General features: G+C 35.3%; 1 protein-coding gene across 1 annotated transcript in view; it reads right to left on the reverse strand.

The window, feature by feature from the left end:
* Positions 1 to 2,575: 2,575 nt before the first annotated feature.
* The window catches only part of trhde.S (thyrotropin releasing hormone degrading enzyme S homeolog), a 303,766-nt gene continuing 279,180 nt past the window's right edge, over positions 2,576 to 27,161 (reverse strand). Inside the window, exons 16-19 of the mRNA XM_018255948.2 lie at positions 12,205 to 12,372; positions 11,969 to 12,109; positions 9,337 to 9,418; positions 2,576 to 3,307 (exon numbers count right to left, since the gene is read on the reverse strand). Of these exons, the coding sequence (XP_018111437.1) occupies positions 3,161 to 3,307; positions 9,337 to 9,418; positions 11,969 to 12,109; positions 12,205 to 12,372 (538 nt within the window). The 3' untranslated portion in view covers positions 2,576 to 3,160. The remainder of the gene's footprint in view (positions 3,308 to 9,336; positions 9,419 to 11,968; positions 12,110 to 12,204; positions 12,373 to 27,161) is intronic.

Genomic DNA, 27,161 nt, shown 5'->3' on the forward strand with positions numbered 1-27,161 from the left:
CTCTTAGCCATTCTTTCCCCTAGCACCGTGGACCCCCTTCCATTGAGGGAGTCCAAGGTGTGATGCTTGCTTATTAGTATTTTTCATTGAAAGTCAAGTATGAAAAAAGTATGCTACAGTTTATCAGCAAATGTTATTTTTACTTCCATCAAAGAACCATACTATCAAGCACATTTAAAGCTTTTCTCTAGATTACTAGAGCCAGCAGCTTCATTAAATGCAAAAATAATCCTTGGACAATTTTAGCTTTTGTTCCTAAAACACATTTGTCCTCCTTTATGATGTTTAATTACAGTGTAATACAATGAAGTCAAAAAGTCACTGTCATTATGTAACATAACAGCAAGTTGTGACATCTCTTGCTTCTTTAATGATGTTTTTCGTCAACTTCTTTGGAAAATCTTATACTGACTTGTAGTGCCATGATAGTGTCTGTACTGTCTGCAGAATGTACAAGGTGATTACATTAGAGTAACTTCAGCAAAGTTTGCTCCAGTGCAGTAACCAATATCATTTAATGATTTTACATTTGATCCCCTCTCGATGACATTGATTTGACTTTCTACTTGTACCTATTTAGTGATGAGCAAATCTGTTCATTTTGTGAAGAAATTAATGAAACGTGTTTAAGTCAATGGACTTGTTTCACAGTGACTATTTCCATTCCATGGCAACTTTTTTGAAGCAACTTTTTCACAGTACAATACACTGATATCAGTCAATTTTTCTCATCACTAGTACCCATCTAAAGTGCTCTGCTCCTTGTGTATCCATTACATTTTATGGTATATTCATATTGTGCAGTTTATTAATCAGTACCAGGAAGAGATCACATAGCAACTTATTTCAAATAGCTATGAAATAGATACAAAACAGGAGTTTTCAGAAGTAAAATGATCCCTTTATTCCCACAGTTGTTTTTCTTATGGAAAAAACGTGTCACATTCTGCCATTTTGCACTTTACTGAATACAGTTAGGCCCATAAATCTTTGGACAGAGACAACTTTTTTCTAATTTTGGTTCTGTACATTACCACAATGAATTTTAAATGAAACAACTCAGATGCAGTTGAACTGCAGACTTTCAGCCTTAATTCAGTTGGTTGAACAAAAAGATTGCATAAAGCCTTTTCTTAACACAATCACTTCATTTCAGGGGCTGAAAAGCAATTGGACAAATTAAAAAACTGAAAATAAAATGTTCACTTCTAATACTTGGTTGAAAACCCTTTGCTGGTAATGACAGCCTGAAGTCTTGAATTCATGGACATCTCTAGATTCTGGGTATTTTTAATGCTCTGCCAGGCCTTTACTGCAGCAACTTTCAGTTGTTGTTTGTTTGTGGGCCTTTCTGTCCGAAGTTTAGTCTTCAACAAGTGAAATGCAGCTCAATTGGGTTCAGATCAGGTGACTGACTTGTCCTGGGTTGTTTGGCTGTATGTTTTGGGTCATTATAAAATGCCTCCCAATCAATTTGACTGCATTTAGCTGGATTTGAGCAGACTGTATGTCTCTGAACACCTCAGAATTCATTCAGCTGCTTCTGTCCTGTGTCACATCATGGATAAACACTAGTGTCCCAGTGCCACTGGCAGCCATGCACGCCCAAGTCATCACACTGCCTCCGCCATGTTTTACAGATGATGTGGTATGCTTTGGATTATGTGCTGTTCCACACCTTCTCCATACTTTTTTCTTGGCATCATTCTGGTAGAGGTTGATCTTGGTTTCATTTTTTTTTTAGCAAAGTTCAATCTAGCCTTTCTAGTCTTGATGCTTATGATTGGCTTGCATCTTGCAATGCACCCTCTGTATTTACTTTCATGCAGTCTTGGATATCAATATGCCTACCTCCTGGACAGTGTTTTTCCCTTGTTTGGCTGTTGTGAAGGGGTCTCTCTTCACCATGGAAATGATTCTGCGATCATCCACCACTGTTGTCTTCAGGTCATTCATTCAGGTCTTTTTGCGTTGCTGAGTTCACCAGTGCTTTCTTACTTTCTCCGGATGTACCAAACTGCAGATTTGCCACTCCTAATATTGTAGTTTAGTATTGTAATTTCTCAGATGTGTTTTTCTGTTTTTGTAGCTTAAGGATGGCTTGTTTAACCTGCATGGAGAGCTCCTCATGCAGGTAAAACATGTTGTTTGTTCACAGCAAAATCTTCCATATACAAGCACCCCCTCAAATTAACTACAGGGCTTCTATCTGCTTCAATGATAATGACATAACAAAGGAATTGCCCACACCTGCCCATGAAATAGCCTTTGAGTTTGAGTCAATTGTCCAATTGCTTTTGAGCCCCTAAAATGAAGTGATTGTGTTAAAAAAAGGCTTTAGTTCCTCACATTTTTATGCAATCTTTTTGTTCAACCAATTGAATTAATGCTGAAAGTCTGCAGTCCAACTGCATCTGAGTTGTTTCATTTATAATTCACTGTGGTAATGTACAGAACCAAAATTAGAAAAAAGTTGTCTCTCTCCAAAGATTCATGGGCCTAACTGTATGTTACCCTCTGTGTATAACTCTTGTCCATTTCAGTATTTGCCCCAAACAGAGACAATGCTATTGTAGAAAAGCAATATAAATCAGTTTAATATGCATATGTATAATACATTGTTTATCTTTCAAAATATGTGTTGTTTAATAGAAATTTTAGTCACTTATGGACAAAAAAACATATGCTAGAAGTACATGTACAATACAGATAATGCTTTATCAGAGTTATTACTTGACTTGGTCTTGAGTGTTTCTTCTTTGTTTTCTTCCATTACTGCACTGATTGTCATATAAAGTCATTGTGCTTTTGCATAATGCCCACTCTTGATTAAACATCAGTTCAAATACAAAACCTGGACATTAAAGGAAAGCATGCTGGACACACATGCAGACTAAACAACCATGCAACAAACATTGACATGCAACATTAATGTAATAGTTTCATTTTTATAGTAGGAATATATTTCAGTCATTGAGAATTTTTTATTTATTTTTTTGAAAAAGGATCCTCTGATTTGAAAAAGAGCCAAGTGCAAAAATAAAGAAAGGCACACTGTGCCCTATCTTTGCTGTTGCTGAAGAATTTACAGCATGCATTCTGGTCTTTTCCATAAAATATTACGTCACTGAAAAGCAGTCACTTTTTAATGCTTCATGTGTCAGTGTTTTAACATTTTTCTTAGCCACTGAAAGAGTTCGTCCCTGTATAGATGTTGCCATTGTACATTTGCATCTACAGTCTCCATAGCACGAGACAGAGAAGTCACAGCCGATCCTCCTTTGTGCTCTTGTATGAAATCTTTAAGCTGTAAAAATAAAAAAGGTAAAGCTGTGATATCTTCTTATGATACAGAGAAAATTATCAGTTAATCTAAAATGTGGGAACTCTGAATGTGATTATAACCTTCATACCAGCAATGTGCCAGTAGACAATAAATAAAATGTAATTGCGTTACACTCACTTTAGCTAGCATTTCACAAAATATGTTGGACTCGTCTGAAATCATCCTTTTTGTCACTTAATAAAAAACATCAATGTGTCCAAACAAGAATGTTTTATACTGCAATGACTACAAACACCATTTTTATAATTTCCTTTAGAAATTAGCAAAAAAAATAAATTTTGAAAGCTGTATTGTTCATCTAAACTAATTGCTGGGTAGCTATGCAGCATATGGATTTTATATGAATATGGTTTTAAAAGGAGAGATCTAGCAACCCTATGACCTATAGTGTGCAAAAGAAAAGACCATTGTATTACTTATTTGCTTTTTCAGCATCACAAATGAATCTACTGTTTACCCATTTTAGATATCTCAAGCCTACAATATTTCACATCTATTTACTTTTTAGTTTCGGCTGGCAGTTGTTAGCTGGAATACAAACTAGCTATCTGATTGGCATTGTGTCATGCTATTTGGATGGAAGCAAGGTATGGCATTTTTCAAAATAATGTCCAAATAATTCTATAACACAATATGTTTACTTCTGCTATTGTGCTGGTATCTGTATTCATAACTACTAAAATAAACTGATAATAATAGAAGTTTAAGAATGATGTACAATTGTACGACCCTTGTTAATGTATGATTGCATGTGTGATGCTGAGCTATATATAATGGGTATGTCAAACTGTGTCACTGTATATTTATAATGTATTCTGTTGTGAAGAAATTTATATGAGTCAATAGATGCTTCTCTGATCTCTCCAACTTCTCTGATGTGATATCACCGAAAAACACTGATGATTCATATTGAAATACTGTGTAAGGGATTCGGTTAAATTGATGAATTTGTGGATCTGAACTGCAAATTTGTCTATTAGTTGATTTATTTAATACACACTTTAGACACAATTCAATTCTACACAGAAACATTTCCTAAGACAGGGGGTTAAACATACTATTTTACTCACAGTTTTGTATTAAGCAAAATAATTGTAAATGACAAATTATTATTTAGCTACAAGAGTTCCTCTCTGCTTCTTTCATATTATTATAAGGTTCACTGAGAGGCAAGTTTATTAAAGTGTAAAATAAGAGCTCACCACGAAAAAACTAACCCACTATCTGTTTATTCCAATGGGAATTTCAGAAATGCATTTATCAATGGCTTAAAGTTAGAGTGCACCATTTGATGAATATATTTTTAAATGCATCCATTATATTTGAAAATAGTGACCATCCTTATTCATAGTTATTTTCCTTTTCTATATTCAGGTGACCTTTCTAAGCCAAGTTTTAGTTAACACACAAGCCTTTCCAAGACATCTGATTCATTTCACCATCTTTAAATCTGCCTACTGTATGTGCTTTGAGCCATATAACACTCTTCCCAGATCCCTAAAGCTTACATTATTTTCTAGTGCTAACATTTTTTTAATAGAAACGTGCAGTTCTGTAAGAAAAATCTTACAAATCTTGCATCAACAAGTATTCTTTGGGTTGAGTATGTAACAAAAAAAAATGTCTACCTGATAATTTCTTTGTATATTAGCAGTATTGACTAATTTGTCAGCTTGACAGAAAGCACTGTAAAGTCAGTTAAGGATATAGAATTTTATTATAAAAGACTACATACTACGACATTTTTTGCTTTACTAAAATACAGCATTTATAAAAAGAGTCTACTTGTTTTGCCTAGCTCAGCCTTTATATTAATAATGTTTACACTTACAAGACAATTTTGGAAAAGGATATAAATTGCATAACCAGTGATAAGGAACCAGTTCAACAATAACATCTTCTATGGCACATACATTTTAAACCATTCTCGGAGGCTATAAATACAGCAAGGCCAATGTATCACATCAGCAATAAAACATGGATAATGTATGACATGTATAGTGTTGTTGTAAATCATAGCTGTCTATTTTAAAGCACCCTGGTTCCTATGTAAATCATCAGTATGGTTAGAAAGAAGAGTAAGCCTACCTCTGCTCTAGTCTGCAACCTTTGCAAAAGCTAGTGTTCACCATCAACTATTTAGAGACACCGAACTTTCCATCTACACAGCTTTGCTTCACATTAGACAACCAAACAGGTTAAACATTTTAAACAATGGAGGGCCAGGAAACTATGGGTATAAGTAGCCAAACAGGAACATAGTAAAGCTCAGATAGTGTAGTCAGCATCTAGGCCAAAGATCAGGTCATGTCACTAGTACAGTATTCAAATTAATAAATACACAAGCTTTTAGTCAATTGCTCATGGATAAATGTGGACTGACATCAAAATTCTATTGTAGATTGGATACTTTGTGCTTATTATACTAACATCCTGACTGTTTCCTAATCTATGGTTAAAAATGTATGTGCCACATTCAGATTTTGTTTCAACGAGAAACTTGGCTCATTTAAAACAGCAAATTGGGTTAGAAATTCTTAATAATATTTTTTCTCAGATAACAATATCTTATGCAACTTCCACCTTTCTTTTAAACAAAGGTAAATAAATCTCCTGAATGTACTCTTTCGATCTCGAATTTTGAGATTTATCAAACTCTGGCCCTTTTAAAATTCGAATTTGACTATTCGCCACCTAAAACCTGCTGAGTTCATGTATAAGTCAATGGGAGAGGTACAGGGACCAATTTGGACATGTTACTAGGATTCCTAACATTCAAATTTTATTCTGATAAAAAATTTGATTTTGCGTTTTCGAGCTAGTAAAATTAGTGCGAGTTTTAGATATTACATTTTTTTGAATTGTCGGGGTTCTGTTTCGATAATTTTATTCATTTATTCAGATGTTTACTGTGAATATGAAAATTGCATCTGCTGCTGTTACAGCCATGTTTATTCTCTAATTCACTGATACATTAATTATGCATAGCACAAAAAATGTATGACACAAGCAATGCTTACAGTGCATCCTTTTAATACTGAAGGGTAGTTTCCATAAGATTTCAGGTATATTTTTGTGCACTAAACATAAACACACATTAAGATCTATCAGTCCTCACTTTGATCCTAAACATGGGTCAGCCCAATCTAATGAACTAGAAGAACAGTGCACAAGTTTGGCCACCACTCCTCCAAAATATCTCATGGCTTTTCTTTTCACATTCTTTTGTGATTAGCTTTAAAGTTCGTTATTTTATATTGCCAGTGATGTTACAAAATTAAGCCTCTCATATATTTTTATACAAGGCTGGAGTTGGCCAAAAGTTTCCTTTCACAAAATGCCTGAATACAAACAAAATTCCAAACGAAGAAAAATTCACTGGCACTCAAGTAATACTTGCAGGGTGAAACCCTTGCTTTAAATGTATTCAATGCGGCATGCAACGTTTCGGGGACAACCCCTTTATCAAGCAAGGTTGTCCCCGAAACGTTGCATGCTGCATTGAATAAATTTAAAGCAAGGGTTTCACCCTGCAAGTATTACTTGAGTGCCAGTGAATTTTTCTTCGTTTGGAATTTTGGAGGGGGTGGCCGATCCCCTATTTCGCTGGGCACCAGGTACTCTAGTTTTAGGAGGGCCAGGGTGTGTGCTTGTAATTTGGAAAAGCTGTATACAAACAAAACCCATTGGTCTTCAATTAAACATTGTGCTGCTTTACAGCATAATAAGGTAAATTGAGTTGGAATTATGTATTATATTGTAAATGAACTTCTGATTTTAGTAATTTTTATAAAAAAGGTCATAAAATAAATAGAAAAGGTTTTACTTTGTTTATTGTTAAAAAAATGTATGAATATGTAATGACAGAATATCTTAAAATGTCAGTCTAACTTTTCTAAGAGGCCAAGTTGCAAATCTGAAGACCTTGTCTGGTTATCAACAGGTTACAGTGCCTTTAACATCACACTGTGCCTCACCTTTATCACACTTCACAGGTTGGCATTTTACAAGCACACAAAGGTGATAATAAGATTTGATGTTATCACTGTATAAAATCTTGTGTCTGTGACTTAGAAAGGCATGGCAAAATTCAGTTTCAAGGATGCCAAGATTGTGAAAAAAGAATCCAGAGACTTCAATATATTTTTTCTTTCTAGTAACATTAAAATATTACTATAACTAACTGTGGCTGGTTAATAGTCACAAACATATTTTGAACCTTGGCAAACGACTGCTAATAATATACTTAGATACTTAGCAAACAGCAGACTCTACACCAAAGCATCCCACTTACTGTACTTGGTCAGTAGGACTGATATTTCTGGGAAACCAGTGAAACCACAAGGAACAGCATTTTAACATTTCTTGCATAATGCTTATTGTAAAGATTATTCATTTCAGGGAACAAAAGTGCACAATCATAAATCTGACAATATTTGTCCTACAGGACAATCAATGCCACATAGAAATCCTTAAATCAGATCAGATTAGCTGAAGGAAGATATTTCACTGCTATTAATCTGTTCAGGGTTGTTGCTCTGTGAATAGTCTCTAACATTTTGCACTAAACACATGTGATAGGTGATTATGATAGACAACCACATTAACGATGATTGCACGGAGAAGGTAAATTGATTAATTAACTCATGTGCCAAACATAAAAAAAGAATCAAAAAGAATTGATGTGTCATCTGTTTCTTCATAGTTTTGACTGTCCTTATTCAGGCTACATTCTTACATTCAGTATGCTTGAACCTCACACCAGCGGAGATTTACACAGACACATTTATGTAATACATAGTACTTACAGCAGAATAATTAAGGTCCCAGTAGCATCACTCAAGTCATGAGATGTTACCCGAGTTATTGTGGCAGAAATTAAACTACATATAACTATATGCATTGACATATCTTGTTTTTTTTTACTAATAAAAAGACAAAAATAAAGCCAAAAAGATACACCCGCCAAGTTCAAATTGTTTCCAAGTGTAACCTGGTTAACGTCTTGTTGATCCAATGGAAGGTGCATTATAAGTTTACTTCAGGGGAGGAAACATTCCTTCTAAACTAAAATGAGCTATTAATATTGGGCAATATTAATATAAAATGGAAAATGTATTTTTTCCCTTGTGAAAAGGGCATTGAAACTTTCTTTAAAACTACATAAGGTGCCTGCTGGTAAAACTGCTAGAGAGATCATTCCTAAACTTCATAGGTCACTAAAAAACAAATTTTTTCAACCTGATGACCTTACTTCCCCTGGATGGAGATATTTGGGAATAATGTGTCAGATAATTTAAAGTCTCCTTATATCTGTGTACCTCTTCTCCAGTGTTTACGATCCTACTTTGGACAGCCTTTAGTTATAAACTAAACCCTCCTTCTATTTTGTCCCTGTTTTGTATGGAGGCAAAAACCACACTGCATATTGTACGTTTGCCCTAACCAGTGTAAACAAAAGTTTTCTCATACCTATTAATTACAAAAGAAATACAGCTGGGTGTTACAGTGGTAAAAACTTCCTATCACAATTTGTGTAAAAGATTGCACTCTTTAGTGAGCCGGAAAGTGCAACTTGGACTGGTCTTTGCCTATGCCCCTTTGGGGCCCCAATCTTTCATTTGTTGACTGACAAAGAGAACCTGAACACAGTGGTGTTTGAGCCAAAGAGTGGTACAGACAAGGGATAAGCAGAATCATTGTCAAAGCAGGCAAAGAGTCAGGAAATAGGCATACAGCGAATAAGAAGTGAAGCAAACAGTAATAAAATAACAGCAATCATTTTTCTTCTATTTTTAAAGATATTTTTTAAAGATATTATCCAATTCATTATATAACCACTATAAAAATGTGCTAATTTATTTAAAATGAGAAAAATCAGTTTTGAGAGTTTACATTTCCTTACAATTTGTTATGAAATGTTTCAGACTCATCTGGTCTGATGCTAGTGTATATATGACTGTGCTTTATTTATAAAAAAAAATCATTACCTCATTTAGTTCATCTTCTGTATTGAGAAATTCAGTCACTCCACTAATGAGCTTTGAATTCATAAACAATGCTTCTCCATATCTTAAAAAAATATATATTTTAATTAATATATATGACATTTATATAATACTAGTATATGTGTAAAACACTGAATAGAATGCACAGCTCAAATTGTTTTCATTATATTTTATCTGTTTTCTTCTTAAAATCAGTCTTATGTTGCTAAATTGTGATGTCACTCAAAGAAGGGACAGGATAAAGTGTTGGGCCATTATCAATGTTAACATGCTAGCGGATAGCTTATAAGAGTTTGTGAAATTTTCAGCGTACATGACCTTGATGCAAAATATCAAACACAATCTTTTCAGTCTGCCATGAGAATTTAATAATGGTAACGCTGCGTAAGAGGACTTTGTCACTCATGCTTTATCGCTGTGTAACACAGAAGAAGGGAGGACATACTTGTTCTGTGCTAGGAAATATCTCTAGTCCAACAACAATTGGGTAAAGTATGGTTGGATAACAGTGTTTAGATATCCTTTGCTATTAATTTGATCTGTTGCTTTTTAAAACAGAATATTATTTTATTAATTTATGACAGAATCCCTTGCAATGGAAAACAAATTATTTGCTAAACAGTGTATTATGGGTGGAAGCATGTCTTTTTGTGACTTTGAGCACAATTGTACAGAGTGCTGCTAAAGAACTTTAAAACAGCACTGATAGTAGCCATTAAAAGATCACCTTACTAGTAGTAAAGGCATAAGTAGGGGAAGCAACATGAGAGTTAAGAGTTATACACATTAATAAAAAAAGATTCTTTACCCATAATTAACTAGACATTCATACTGTTTATAACTGGGAATTTAAGGCATTATCAATTAAACCTAATATCTCACACAATGGGTGTAGCCAGTGTCGGACTTGCCCGGCGGGACACGGGGAAAAAACCCGGTGGGCCCTGACCCTTAATGGGCCCCCACCGGGCCAGCCCCCGATCTCGATCGGTAAAAAGAGTTTTTTTAGGCGCAGCTCAGTGCCATCTGCGCATGCGCGCACCTATTCATTCAGGCGCCTTCATGCAAGCGCGCTCGGCACGTCCTAGTAGGGGGCTGGGTCATCACCTCCACCACTCTCGGCTGACTGTGCAAACCAACAATATCTAAAGAATCCACTCCCTAAACGGAAGACACGAACTCAATATCATCTATCCACAAGCCAAACATCACGCTCCACTCCACTGTAATTGAATCCGCTCCATCCGCATGACCCCAGCTCCACAAGCCTCTGAGCTAATTGCTCTAAAAAATCGCCATCATACGCAATACCATCTGATAATCCATACCGATACCTCGGTCATCAGCTGATCCAAACATCACGCCGACAAACCGTATTGGCTTACTCAACGATACTAATAGCGCCACACCATACTCGCCACATCACTCTCCTCAGACACTGACACATCACCTCAGACGTCCAACCAACGCATCATCCTCTAACCGCCCAGACGCTCCCCCAATCTCCCACAATCGTAGGATGCAAGTCTAGAGGGGCCCGAGACTACCTTCGCATTCCGGTGGGTCGACCTTGCGGCCCCGGTCAGTCCTTATCCACCTCGCGTTGCTAGCGCTGGTCTAAGTACGTCATGCGAAACACAAACCGACTTTACTATGTCTCTTCCAAGCTTCACTTTTTTATTTGTTCACTATAGTACCAGATTTCAGAGGCGACACTCATTATCGAAGTCAGGCTCAAGATCAATTTCTCAACACCATTCATGTGTGAGTGATTTCTTCAACCGAACTCTGCAAGCCAGCATTATCGACATCTCATCTGCTACCTACCGTCAAAATTCCTCCGAATCATGTGTGGTGCTTTTTATCCACTCTGCACACATAGTTATTTGAAAAAATAACTTAAATATGTCTGAAACAACCCCTCGGATCAATCTACAGATCTCTTTTATCCACGAACCGACCGAGGCAGCACCAACTCCTGCTCATCTCGATTCTACCATCAATTCCCGATCCTAACACTCTCACTTAGAACCCAACACTCGACATTTAATGTTTTTCCTCAGTCAAATCTCTGCAAAAAACACTCACAATAGCTCACGAAAAGCTACAAACATCTCCAAATTGGTCACTGGACCGCTCCTATTGACTTATACATGAATTCGGCAGGTTTTAGGTGACGAAGAGTCAAATTTGAATTCTTAAAGGGCCAGAGTATGATAAATCTGGAAAATGGAATTCGAATATTTTTTTTAAAAAACTTGAATAGAGTTTGAATTCCCTAGTCAAATTTGAGAGTTTTGACCAAAAATTTTTTTTAATTCGACCCTTAATAAATTTGCCCCTGAATATAATTCAGTGTTTAATAAACCACAGTTTAAAGGAATATCCAGATTTGGATAAATTATTAATTTAACCCTTAATAAATCTGCCCCTTAGTGTACCCTTCATTAATATTATAATTTAAGCTTACGAGTAAATAAAGCAAGTGTTAAGTTTAAATATGTCTTATATGTATCTCAGATATTTAGATTATTTACCATGAACTTATGAAGATAAACAACTATTTATTTTACATCTTTCTTATTATAATGTGCAATGCATAGTTTTTTCTTACCTAGCATTTAAAACCTTCCATTTGTCTCTGAAGAATTTCCAAGCTAAATCTCTGCCATGCGGGTTTCTTGCCACGTGAATAATGACATCGATGGCATCTTGATCCAATACCACTTCTGAGTTCAAGGACAGATTCAAAAGCCTTATATGAAATAAGTCAAAATAGCAAGATTAAGGATTTGGGGCTAAATGCATGTCAAACAGCAATATTTTCCATTGCAATGTGGACTTGTTTACCTATTCAGTAGGTTTCTGTTATCACTGCAGGTCAAAGCTTCTAATAGAATTTTCTTTTCTGATACAGCTGTGGAAGAATGAAATTTCATCCAAATGAATTCCCATACATCTTCATCCATCAGGGATACTCCGGTGCAATAGACTATGTCACGGACATTTGGTGGAATTCTACAAAATCAAACACAAATTAGATAAAGGTTATTCTTCTTGAATCACATATAAAGCATGTTTTTGTTTTGTGCTGTGACACTGGGCAATGTCATTCTGCAAGGCATACATATTTTATTATTTACATTATAAAGCTCAGTTGTAAGCAGGGAACAGTGGAGAAACGACAAGTTCATTTTGAAAAAGAACATGAAACATTAAAGTCACCGACTTTAAAATGTATTAAATTGTTCATAATTGGCTACCAATGTTTTGTACTTGATGTCTTTTTGACAGGACTATGCACACATCAGATATGTTAAGTGTTTCAGAAAAGTACAGAAAGCAATATTATTTTATAAAGAATATATATATATATATATATATAATATATATATAATATATAATATATATATATATATTATATATATATATGTGTGTGTGGTATATACACCTATCAGCAAATTCGGACATCTACGCATTTCAATCCTATATACAGTATATATATCTGGAGAGAGAGGACCACTGCCCCTCACTACATAGGTCAGCTGTCCTGGGTACTGGTACAAAGTAAATATAAGCCAAACAAGGTACCACACTGAGCTGCATAAATTCATATTTTTGGCAAAACAATCTCATTATGTATTTAAAGAAGTAGTAACACCAATAAATAAAAGTATTTTAAAGTAATGCAAATATAATGTACTGTTGTGCTGCACTGTTATAATTGATGTGTTTGGTCATATATAAACAAGCTGCTGTATAGCCATGGGGGGCAACCATTCAAAGCTGACAAGGAGAAAAGGCACAGGACATATAGCAGATAACAGATAAGCTCTGTAGTATACAATGGGATTCTTCAGAATTTATCTGTTATCCATTTTGTATCCTATGCTTGAATGGCTACCTCCATGACTACATAGAAGCTTGTTTATATAAACTATAGTTGTGTTTCTGACACTGTCAGTTTTTGGTCTTATTGTTCCTTTAATGTTTAAGTGTTTTTTTAGACTTATGGTACTGGGATCCAAATTATGGATAGATTCCTCATCTGGAAACCAATAGGTCCCACGCATTCTGGATAATAGCGGATACAACTTATTTATGGCATTTCAACGGTTGCAACCCCTTAAAACATCTAAGCGCCAGAAGTTGTTTGCAAAATCCTCCAAAAGAATGGTCTTCAAGCAGATATGGGTATAGTGTAGAGCCCAACCCTTTAAAACATCTAAGCGCCAGAAGTTGTTTACAAAATCCTCCAAAAGAATGGTCTTCAAGCAAATATGGGTATAGTGTAGAACCTTAACAGAAATTGGTAGGTTAATGGGAGTAATACTTCATCACTATGACTGCACAATTGACCTGAGGCTTATGCTCCTTGCTACCAGTAGTCGGGAAAGATTGAGGATTTCTGACTCAAGCGGCTATACAGCGTGGACGGGCTGGGGCTTACAACTCATTCTAAAGGCGATAACTTAATTCCGACATTAAGCCAGCCAACTAGCAACCATCCGCCGCCGGGATCACAAGCAGCTTATACATTTGTTAATAACCAGCTCACATCTGGCGCTTGCTGATCTTTGCCTGGCAGGCTGGTAAAATACTTTCTGGGTGGGAACCCTACATTCATATGATCAAAGAGGTGGCCAGAACTGAAAATCATATTCATCTACTTGTACCGATGCACAAATCCTTGCATACGTTTTCCAATTCCACACAATCCTTTGGTTATGTCCACAATAATTGACCTATTGGGAAATTAAGAGGTGCACCTTGCCGGAATTCACAACTATCCATGGCAATCATACTAAGTCTACAATAATTTCGCATCGTAGGAATATCTCAGTTTATGTTGCATTCTTTCAAGTTTTACAGACTATCTGCTTGCAACATGACTATTATCACGAAGACTGTAAACCAGTATCCATCGATAGTTCCTATATGAACAGCGTCTACTATGTTGTGAAACAACTCTGCGCTCGTCTAAATAATACTTAATGGCAGACATGATCGTCGTCCTCTCAGCCTTTCCCAACTCGTTGCGGCGGTCAACCAAACCCAATATTACATTACTAAACATCTCGCCATAGAAAAAGCTCAACAGTAGTACCAACCAAACAAGAAGTACACTTTCACGGCGATTTTAACCCAAACACTCAACATGAATACACGTCTGCCTCTTCTAAACTCATATTTTTTATGGCCAAAACACATTTCGAGATTAACAAGATGTAATCGCATCGATTTCATCAAATGATCTTATCTCAGGCTGTAGTTCAACGCAGTATAATTGAGGTTCAGTCGATAGTAATCAATTATACACAGTCTTATAACTATGACCTTCCAACTCATAACAAATTCAGCCTTCTCTACCTTGCTTTTGTCGGCATCTTTTGAGATGTGCTCGTGCCTCTAAATCACATCCTATAATCGCCCATCAGTCCAAAGAGAAATATTGTTGCACCCAGATCTACTTGTTAATTTACCTCTTGGTGTCAGGAAATTCAAAGGACAATAACACATATAATGCTAACAACAATAACAACTCATTATCTCCACCTATGATAGTAGTCGCAGTTCCTAACTTCCGCGCCGTCATATCACTACTATACCATATACTTACTAAATACTAACTACTGAGCGATTATATTTCTAGCACCTTATTAATGCTAGTATGTCCTACAGTGACACTTCAATAAATAACACAATGCGCAATCCCACACAAACAAACTCTAGGATAGACTCCACAAAACACTAGCGATCAACCGCGACGTTAATTCATCTCACCTGCTGTCTCTTTTACCCTTGACCTGTGGGAGGGAAGTTTCCCCAATTGGCACATGAATCTGGTGACCAGTTGCTGTCCATATATTATATAATGGGAGGAAATGCATGGCTATTTCTGTCTTTCTGAACTCCATCATAGCAGGAGGTGCATTTGCCAGAGGGCCTATGTGGACTCCTCAGAACAGCAGCCCAAGATCAAACCTAAGGTATCCAATCCTTAGTGAAGTTAGGGTACAGTGACTATGAAAACCAGGCTTAGCAACACCTCAGGGTGTAATTCATTGCTAGTGAGCAAGAGCATTCCTATGTTCCACCAGGAGGAAATAGTGTGGCACAATCTCCACCATAGTGGCCCATTTAAGAATGCTTGAACCTTCAGCTGCTAGTGGTTTCATTTGAATACCTCGGCTTCCTGATGATTGTTTTTTTCCTCCAAATGGATTGTTCGAAAAATTAAAAATCTCAGCACCAAAAAAACTTTTTTTTTGTCAGGGAAAAAAAAACATTGATCAGCAGGATGCCAAGCTATTGGAATGAAGAAGCACCTCAAGAATATAGGAACTCTTGTGTGTTTTTAGTAGCTGAAGGCTCAAGCATTCTTAAATTGGCCCTGTAGAGACCTAAAGGGACTAAAGGGATAATCTCCAAAAGACTTAAACTGTAGGGGATCAACTTCACTGCAGTGTCCATTCTGTTGGTGATACTACACCTCCTTCCTATCCATTTCCAATAATATCTGAGGCTCGATATATTGCCTCAGTGATTATTGTACAAGTTAAGTTAATTAAACATTCATAGTTAAGAACCACTGAAGCCTTTTCAGCAACAACACCTTTACTCTAGACACATCCAGTAAGGGTGCAGTGGAAGGAGAACATCACAAAGAAACATGCTCTACTCTTAAGTAGTCGTGGCTTTGGGAAATTATTCAATTACTTCTACCTGTTAGCTAACCAATTTGTAATGTCAATAATGCTAACATTTTCCTATCGATATCAAAAGCAAAAGGGCTTTGTGGCTTTTACTTTAAATGCTCCTTGTTAACCCCACTCTCACAACTCAGAACTTATGGCACCCATCCCAGTCTTGCAATGTGTACTAGTGTTGCGTTGATCAAGCCAGCTCACTTAAAATGCACCCCACACAGGACCAAACCCACAAACCTCACAAAAAAGGCCATACTAAAGACAACATTGCTGGCCACAGATTACAATAAGATGACTGATTTCAACCATGCCCACGCTAAATGGTTAACTTAGCGACACAATGCTAACCTAACTATACATGATAATATATACGGCCCATCTTCAAACATTCAGCAATGCTGCCAGAGAAGGTTATAGGTTATAGGCAGTTACACATGGTCTTGGGGCTACCGGGTAGTTCTACGCGTGGAGCCGCCATCCAACCTCCTCTCTCAGCACATGCAAGGGTGTATAGTCCCCGCCATCATACACCCGCCAGCGCTACCAGCTATTATGCTATCTCTTGACTGACCATACACTCCCTTACAAGTAACATAGTAGAGATATAATATACTATGCAATGGTCATATTTCTTCCTACTGGGTTCATATATACCAAATATCAATACAGTCTGACCAGCCCCTGCCCAGATATTTCAATCTGATAAATAAAGGACCAAACCTAGTCATGTTTGGATTCCTTTGAAAGCTGATATTGTACTGAACCCATACGATTGGAATAAAAAAGTATGGGTTCTGTGATGATAAATGTGTTAGGATTAGGTTCTATTGTGACATCCACATCATTTATGAGGGGTCTTACTGTGATCTCTAAGCTTCCCCAGCATGGGCTTTCACTCCCCAACACGGCATGGCTCTTTTCAATAAGTTATCAGGCATGACTTAGAGCAGGGCACCACAGGTTGTGATCCCTTAACACACTGATTCAAGACCTTACCTAGAGGCCTAATAACTATCTATTAGTGGCAGACATGTTTATTGAATAGCTTGGTCTGCTTTATTAACTCTTACAGGACTGTATCATGACACCACCTAGGGACAGATTTATCAAGGGTTGAATTTTCAAAGTAATGGGAGTTTTTTTTTAACTCCCATAACTTCGAAATTCAAATAAAAAAATCTAAATTTATTTAAAAAATCTGTTTTTTAAATTCGGGTAAATAGGCTGTATTCGAATTGTTCAAATTAAAGTTTTCGCTCATTCGATCGAATTGGAAACAAAGTAATTGCCCCAAAAAACTTATATTTAGAAGTCCACAAAATGACTCCAAATAGGTTCTATGAGATCCCCCATAGGCTAAAACAGCAATTCGGCAGGTTTTAGATGGTGAATAATAACTTTCGATATTGAAGTCGAAGTACATGATAAATTTGAATATTCAAATAGTCAATTTTTTTTCAAATTCAAATCAAATTTTGGCCTATTCATACACAAAAATAGCTTGAAATTCAAATTTTTATACTTCGAATCTTCACTTCGAAGATTCCAGTGTCCACCCTCCCATCCGAAGACTCATATATGAAAGAAGTTTAAACGTAATTTTAATGAATTAATATTAAAACGATTTGCCCAGTGTGAATGATTAAATTAAAAATCCGGCTACTGGCAGAGAGACGGATCAATTAAGGCAGTAGGTTGGTTAATTTAAATAAAGTTTATTCGTATTCAAATTACACTTCAGTTCTTCTGATATGCTAGTTCTGTAGACTGAGTAATGACTAAGGACCTATTAGAGTCACTTGATGTATCCCACCATAGGTGCCAACCCCTTCTCCCACATAGTGTTCCTTACCGTGAGTCAATTGGGTGACGCACCGATCTACAGTAAACCGGCGAGACGGTGTAATGCTGCCCGACTCGCTGCTAATATAAGCTGTCAGGTAAGACACCAATTCCTTAGTCTGACTCATTTTGCAGAGAAACTTTACATTTATTTAAAGAACACTTCTTTACCTGCTAAGCTGTGTTACTCCAGAAGCTTTTCCTATTAGTTTTGTACATAAAAACTGGCATCTACAGGTCTTACCATAGTCTCCATAGGTCCAATAAAAGTCTGCAAATGGTTAACATTTATATATCAATATCTGAAATGCTCAAACTGCTCTGAGCTGAACTATTCAGTAGATTCAATAGAACTGAAATGATTTCTTAAACACGATCCATCTATCCTAGAAGTAATAGCTCATGAAACTTGCCATATCAAGGTCCTTCAGCAGTAATACGTTTTACTAAAATATACAGAGAAGTTAACTTGGCAATGCCAGCTTTTAAAGAACAAATCTTAGAAAAGAAATGCAACACACTTGTTTACATTAAGTGACAGCCCACTTTTTAGGACTGTACCAATAATATGAGCCATAAGCCAAGACACATTTGAAGAACCATTTTCAACATCAATGTGCTAGTGTATGTAATTGGTGGCTGTACTTATAAAAACAAGCAGAATTAACCTCTCTGCATTGAAAGGAAGAAGACTGAGTATGACAGATAAAATACTATTAAAACTGAGAGTTGGAAATAATACTGATGCCCTAGACACAGATTTCTTCCTAACCACAGCCAACATTTCCACTCAACTATTAGCCCACAGACTATAGGGAATTGAAAACAACAGGAACCTGTGCTTCGATCCCTAGATTTAATATTATCAAGCTTATATTCTTTCTAAGAATTTGTGCTTTTTAAATCTGACCAAGTTACCAGTGTATTCAGGAAAGGTTACATGCATTCATGTTCACATACATCTATGTTGAAACTGAACAGATCTGAACTATTCTTAGAGCTTTCAAAGAACATTTGCAACATCTGTAATTGCAGAAATACAGTAATGGAGCAACTGTAAGGATCATTGCAGGCTGCTTTTCCAGACACTTAAGCTTTCTTTCAGGCAGCAATTTATGTACACATGTGCTTACTGTTATAATTATCTGCTTCTACCTGGAAACATGGAATGAGAAAGAAAGCTATATACAGTATATATATATAAACAAGTCCCAAAGGTGCACTCCATTTCCTGTGTAAATGCCCGGGTGCCAGCAAACATGTAATGGTATATCTGCAGGAATAGCGACACTCACGGGACTCATCTGAAGCTTAACAAATGTGATACTTCATTGGAGACTCAACGTTTCGATCCCCCACAGGGATCTTCATAAGGAGAATACCTGACGAAGATCCCTGTGGGGGATCGAAACGTTGAGTCTCCAATAAAGTATCACATTTGTTTATGCTTCAGAAGAGTCCCGTGAGTGTCGCTATTCCGGCAGATATATATATATATATATATATTTCATTCCTTAACATTGTATACTGCCTTTTGGTTAGCACGTGGCTACTGAGGTGCCGGTATTGAGCATGTTTATATATATATATATATATATATATATATATATATATAATATATATATATATATATATATATATACATACATACAGTATTTAATAAGCCTAGCAAGAATAATTTCAAGACTCAATCAGCATAGCTTGAAGCGAAAATTGGGACTTTGTACAATTCTCACATCTCAATTTCAATCAAATACATTATTTGAATAGTACCTCCGTCTGAAATTCCAATAATAGGTCACATGAACAGCTGTCTGAACAAGCCTGCAGCAAGCCTGTCATTAGCAGCCACGCTTGTCCATCTCTTTTCATCTGGACTAGATTACATACAATTCTGTGCTTTATGTCAGATGTACACTGTGTTCACAGCATTAACATCTAGCATACTGGCTGATTCTTGACATTTGCATAAGTGAATATGCATCACAGCATAAACATGATTATATGTCACTTGCTACTCAGACAACACATTTATCACGGCTTTAGCTTCTAACTTTTGCTAGTACCTATCCTGCTATGCTTTTAAATTAAAGTATTGTGGGGGAGTAACCATTCTCAGCCCTTTTCTTAAACCACTGGCATCAGCTTTTAAATGTAGTTTGTTTTGTGTGTTGCCTTTGTACTAGGAAATGATGGCATTAGCCAAATTATGATCTTTCTATTTCTGATTAAACACAATCATTAGGAGCGTATAGGCAGCGCTCCCAGGCCACTTACTGCCTAAGGCATATATATATATATATATATATATATATATATATATATATATATATATATATATATATATATATATATATATATATATATATATATAATTTTAATATATTCGATTTACACCCTACAATGATCCTCTGTGATTGCACCACAACAGTAAGGGGTCAGTTTATCATTGATGAGCTGGCTGTTGAAATCATGGAAAGTCACAATTTTTTAGAAATTATAAGAAGGCAGTTGCAAAATGATTAACAATTAAATCATTTTTTAAAAATTACTTTTAAATAACCAGAGCCTTATTTTAATATGTGGCCGTGTGCTTTTATTTGGCTATGAAATTGCTTTGTGACTTCTAACATCTTGATAATATGTAGTAAAGGAAACATCAGCATGGTCGGACAACTGAATGGGATAATTATTATAAAATTATTTGAAGGACACCTTAATGAATCAAACCCTACCTGTCATACAAAACAGTATGCACACAGTGTTATATGTTAAGAGCAAGGAGCTGTAAAATATGTCAGAGCTACAGTATGAAACCAGTTAATGTAGTCATCAACTTTTTGTCTTGTGCCATTAATAATCACCTGCATGAGCTGATAAAGAAAAAGTCTAAAAAAGCCTGTTACAAGAAGTTAGAAATAAAAAGAAATATAAAAATTGAAGAATTATTTTGACCATATAAATATGATTTCTACATTGCATCTATGTGTATAATTGTACAATTCTTGAACAATGGCAGATCTCTTTATAATGATATTGCACTTAGCTGTTTTAAGCTTCAGGTACAGTATACTACATTGTAGCTTAAAACAGATAAGTGCTATACTATTATGAAGAGATCTGTACTTACCGGTTTTCAGCTACAAGTGTAAAATATTACTTTGGGATTGACTGGACTGGTTATTTCTGAGTATTATTCAGTTTTTAGAAAATGGTCTAAATTTCTTTTCAAGCTCTATTGCTTAGAGTTTTCTATGCAATCATATACAGTTGTTATCATGTTTGTGATTTTACTATGAACGGAATGTTCTCTTTAACAAAGCATGACTTACATATTCACTGTGTACTTTTGTTAAAAATTCCCTGTAAAAATATTACCATTAATTTGTAAACTGAGCCAGATTATTAAAAAAGCCATTACAACTGACTATTATTCATGGGAAAGAATGCTAAGCATAATAATGTGTTATTTCACTTGACAGAAGGTACTTTTTGATAAAATCAGTTAATCTACTACAGAGATACATTTAACATTTCTTATAATAAGACTGATTTGTGTAATATTTTCATCACAGCAACAAAAAATGCATAGAATGATAAAGAATCCAAGAAACTCTAAGCATTATTATAAGGTATTGGTCGCTGTTTTCTGAAACTGCAGAAAACCCAACCATGCTATTTGTCAGCAGTGCACTGCAAATTGTTGACTCATGTAGAAAACCATCAATCAGACCAGGTCTAACCAGCCAGTGACTCACCGTATGAGGGTATTGGTAGCAGCCAGACCCAAAATTTTAGGTTGAGAAACTCACAAATAAATTGTTAAATATACTGTATAAACAAAGTAACAAAACATTTAATTACTTCACTATGGTTTGGATAATTTTTATAAAAGCAATGATACCCCTTATACAAAGCAACATTTCAGTAGTAAAAAGAATTGTGAAAAACAAACAAAAACAAATGAAGAATAAGAAAAATAACACATGTGGGCTAGATCCATTGCAACTAGAGAGGGGAAAAGGATAAATACTGAAATGAAAATTCAGTTTCTATGCCACCACAATTTAAATGAGACACTAGCGGGTTTAACATATTATACATTAATATATAGAGTAATTCAGAAATGATAACTAGTGGACAGTAGGTCAGAGTGGCAGATTTGTTCTAGGAAAATAACCAGAGCCTTATATTATTTTTTATATGGCTATGAAATTGCTTTGTGACTTCTAACATCTTGATAATATCTAATAAATGATACATCAGCATGGCCCGACAACTGAATGGGATAATTATTATATAATTATTTGGAGGGCACCTTAATTAATCAAACCCTACCTGTCATACAAAACAGTATGTACACAGTGCTACAGTATATGTTAAGAGCAAGGAGCTGTACAATACGTCAGAGTTGTGACAGAGATGAAACCAGTTCACAGTTAAATCCCTCGAAATTCGACTGGGGAATAGAATCGAATAGAATCGAATAGACAATTCGGGTGAATTTACGCGCTGGCGAATAGTCGAATTGGCGAATATTCGCCAGACGAATAGGCGTTCGATCGAATATTCGCTCTAAGGATTTTCATTCGATCGAATGCCTTTTTATTATTCAAAAACTTGGAAAACAAGCCTATGGGACTTTCCCATAGGCTTTTAAAGCAGTTCGGTAGGTTTTAGGTGGCGAAGTAGGCAGTCGAAGTATTTTTAAAAGAGACAGTACTTCGACTATCGAATGGGCAAATTGTCGCAGTGTTTTTGCGCTCGATCCAGTACTTCGACTATCGAATGGCAAATAGTCGCAGCGTTTTTGCGCTCGATCTATTCGAATCATTCTACTCAGGCGAATTAACGCCAATTCGATAGTCGAGGAGCACAAAAAACTACTCGAAATTCGAAGTTTTTTTACTTCGAATCCTTCACTCGAAGTTAGTGAATCGGCCCCTAAATGTAGTCATCAACTTTTTTTCTTGTACCATTAATAATCACCTGCCTGAGCTGATAAAGAAAAAGTCTAAAAAAGCCTGTTACAAGATGTTAGAAATAAAATGAAAAAAAAATTAAGAAAGAATTATTTTGACCATATAAATATGATTTCTACTTTACATCTATGTGTACAATTGTACAATTCTTGAACAATGGTATTGCACTTAACTGTTTTTAGATTCAGGTATACTACTTTGGCAGCAGAGCTAACATTTGAGCACCTCTTATCGATTTACCCACATATAAGAAGTATAAAAGTTCTAGCAGAAGAAAGTTGTGATATTTTGTATACTACTTTGTAGCTTAAAACAGATTTGTTCTAGGAAAATTATGAGCATTTTATTTTTTTCTGTCAGCATGTAAGGCAAGTAAGGCAGGAAGCAGAACTGTGTCCACTGAAATGCCATACACAACATGATTACTTGTGCTTATCTTTACTAGCACCATGAGTCCATTTGCCAGCTTTACTAGGTGCATGGCGCAATATGCTAAGGTGCAACAGAGCACTGTACCTAACACGTGAACCTCCAGTAATACAGGGTCCTTCCTCTTTGCCTAGAGACACTTCAGTTCATTAAACATACACCAGAAGCAAATATTGTAACAAACACAGTAATAATAACACTTACTGGTGCTATATAACACTTCACAGCCATGATTGCCAACAGAATTAATAAACATTCATGGCTGCCCACTATTCCCACTATTATAAAATCTGTGAACATGGCACTTCTCTTGATATTATTATATTGACCAGATGCAAACAAATAGCGAATGCCATAGCATGCGGAGTAGGGATGGGCGAATTTGACCCGTTTCGCTTCGCGAAAAATTTGCCGCTGGCGAAATGTCGCAGACGCCCATTAAAGTCTATGGGCGTCAAAAAATTTTTGTCGCGCAGCGTTTTTTTTTTGTGACGCCCACAGCCATACAAGTCTATGCCCATCCCTAATGCCGAGCAGAACCTTTGTAAATAGTCCAAAACACAATTTTTTGTACCCATTGTAGCAGTTTTCAGTTGTGTTTGCAGTTGCAAGTAGAGGATTTCAAATTTTATATTTTAGAAACTGCTAATATGAAATAATATTCTAAATAATAATTTTAGAAGCTGCTAATATGAAATGGAATAAAAATCTGTAAAATGAAAATGTTAATTGCATATTTTTTATGTAATGGCTCTATATTTATATCTGTATTACATTGGGATGACAGGTTATGACCTTAATCTATTACCAACATGCTGAAGGATATATAATACATTTCATTTGCTACAGTTCAATCGGGAATACAGAAACAGTCATAATACAGTAGGTCTATGTGAAGATATATATTGCAATAAAATAGAATTTTATATTTGTGAGGGTTATGATACAAAGGCATGATGCTTATCATTTTCTAAGTTTTTAATAGAATTAATTTTTAAATAATATCGTTGTTCTGTACAGCACAGGAGACTTGTGGATACCACATATGAACTTTGCATGCATTTTGTAACAGGGTATGTTCACAATGCTCAAAACTTCACTGCAATCAAATCAATTAAGTGATATAATAATCAATAAAGGGATTATAAGGCATGCATTATGCCTACTGGTTTGACTAGTTAAGTATCACTTCATAAAAAAACTACATATATACCCATCACTCCCATTTATACCCTGGTCCCTCAGTATAAGGTACTCTTTGTTATTAATAAGCCAGAGACAGAGACAGAAAATGAAGGGCAAGGGAGGGGAAAGCAATCTAATTAAAAACAAAACATGAATTCATATTTTAAAATTAAAAAATAAAATATGTATAGTAATTCATTATTAATTAAATATTAATTATACTACAGGTATAGGACCTGTTATTAAGAATACTTAGGACTTATGGTTTTTTTTCCATAATTTGGATCTCCATACTATTCCTCTAAAAATTCGAGCTTTATCAAGATGCCCATTTACAAACAATCAAATTTTTTTTTTTCCCAAGAATCTCGGAAAATGGGTGGTTTCTCCTATATTTCTTAAAAGTAGAAAAACCACGAAAACCTCTAAGGCAAAACCTTGCCAAGTAAAAGTTGCATGGTGCTATAAGTAAATGGGAGATGCACTGATCCTATCGGACCAATTTTAAACCAATCAGAATTTTAGGTTTCCAGAATTGTCTTAAAAAACTAATTTTTAGAGGCTTTCAATGTATTTATATTTTCTCTCATATAATTGGAACTTAAATAAATAAATTCAATGACAATCATGGTTTTAGAGTTTGTGAGTTTATTAGTGGTCCTATAGAAGTCAATGGGAGCTGCGCTGATAGACTGCTTTTAATGAATTCAGACTTTTAGAGGTTTTCAGGTTTGTTTTAACTAGGAATTGTCTAAAAACTCAAATATTTTAGGCTTTTTAAGGCATTCATATTTATTAGCGCATCTTATTTTCGTATGTTTCATATTCAGATATTTTAATAAATTTTATGACATTCGTGGTTTTAGAGAATGTGAGTTTAGTTGTGGTTTTTAAAAAAACTAAAATTCGAACTTTAATGGCCTCCATGTCTACAAAAAATCATTAATCATGAAATAAACCCAATAGGATTGTTTTGCTTCCAATACGGATTCATTATATATATAGATCAAATACAAGGTACCGTTTTATTATTACAGAGAAAAAGGAAATAATTTCTATAAATTTTAATTATTTGATTAAAATTGAGTCTAGGGGAGATGGCCTTCCCATAATTCAGAACTTTCTGGGTTACAGATTACCAGGCTAATTTATCCCATACCTGTATATTATAATATAAAAGTATAGGAACAACAACATACTGTATATGCAATACAAGATTTGATTACTTGACTCAGAGTAGTGTATGTGGTACAAATATTATAAGTATATACTGTACTTCATAAGTCATTGAGATTGTTGGGTTTCATTATTGAATATTCAGATATTGAACAACAGGAAACCAGTATGAAATCCTTTGCTGCATTCTAAATGTCTTGCATGCCAGTGCAGGTATGGAACCTGTAATCCAGAATGCTTGGGACCTGGAGTTTTCCAGATAAGGGATCTTTTCATAATTTGAATCTCCATAGCAAGTCTACTAACAAATCATATAAACACAAATTAAAACAAATAGGATTGTTTTGCCTCCAGTAAGGATTAATTATATCTGTTTGGATCAAGTCCAAGGTACTGCTCGATTATTACAGAGAAACGAAATAACTGTGGTCTCTATAGGAGACGGCCTTCCCATTCTTAAGAGCTTTCTTGATTACAGGTTTCTCAATAGTGGATCACAAACCTGTTTGCCTTTGTAATTGTATTACAAAAGGTACATTTTTTTGAACACACAAAGCTAAGTAATGAGCAATGTACACGAGGGGCCTATTTATTAAGCCTCAAATGTTTCTGGTCAAGTTTTAAAGACCTGCCAAGTTCATGTAGAAGTCAATTGCAGATGTCCTGTTGACATTTTGAAGATATCCTGAGTCTTTTTTCCACACAAGAAATTTTCATGAAAATGTATTAATAAATAGGGATGAAAATTTCATGGTTGTAGTGGTTTTCAGAGAACATTTTGGATTTTGATAAATAACACGTACAGTGTTGCTAAGAACAGGGTGATGAAGTTCAGCTTATTAAAGTGGTAGAATAGATAGCTAAACTCAAAGCTTATTTAAAAATGAACTTCCATTTAAAGAAATCCTTTTCCAACACAGCATAGTGTTTTTTAAAGTCAGTTTTGTGTTATAAAAAGCATTTTATATTCACTTTCAGATTTACAGTACTTAATTTTAAGCTTTACTTTAGTCTCATTATTTGTCAAATCACATTAAGAGGGTTATTTACTAAAACTCTTTTTTTTTCTCATATTGTACCAGAAACAAATGCAACCTAACACCCTCCTCGAATTTGGCTTTTTTACTAATATTTCAGGTCTAAAAAAATTGGATTAAAAAAACTCAAAAAATATTTAAAAAAAAGAAGTGAGTTTTAATTTGAATCGTACGACTTTATTGAATTGCTGCTCGAAAAACTTGAATTTATTGAGTTTTTGAGTAAAAACTAGTGTCAAAATTCAAATTCATGAAGGTTAAAAACATCTTATATAGTTAAAGGGACAGTTGCCATTGACTTTTACATGATAGCCTTTAGATGGAGTATTTTGGGATTCAGACTTTTAGCAGCTTTGAGGCATAATAAATCTCGAGTTTTTATTTTCTCTAAAAATTAGACTTTTTACACAAAAAAACTGGGCCAGTTTTAATAAATAACCCCCTTA

Source organism: Xenopus laevis, chromosome 3S (assembly GCF_017654675.1).
Source record: "Xenopus laevis strain J_2021 chromosome 3S, Xenopus_laevis_v10.1, whole genome shotgun sequence".
NCBI lineage: Eukaryota > Metazoa > Chordata > Amphibia > Anura > Pipidae > Xenopus > Xenopus laevis.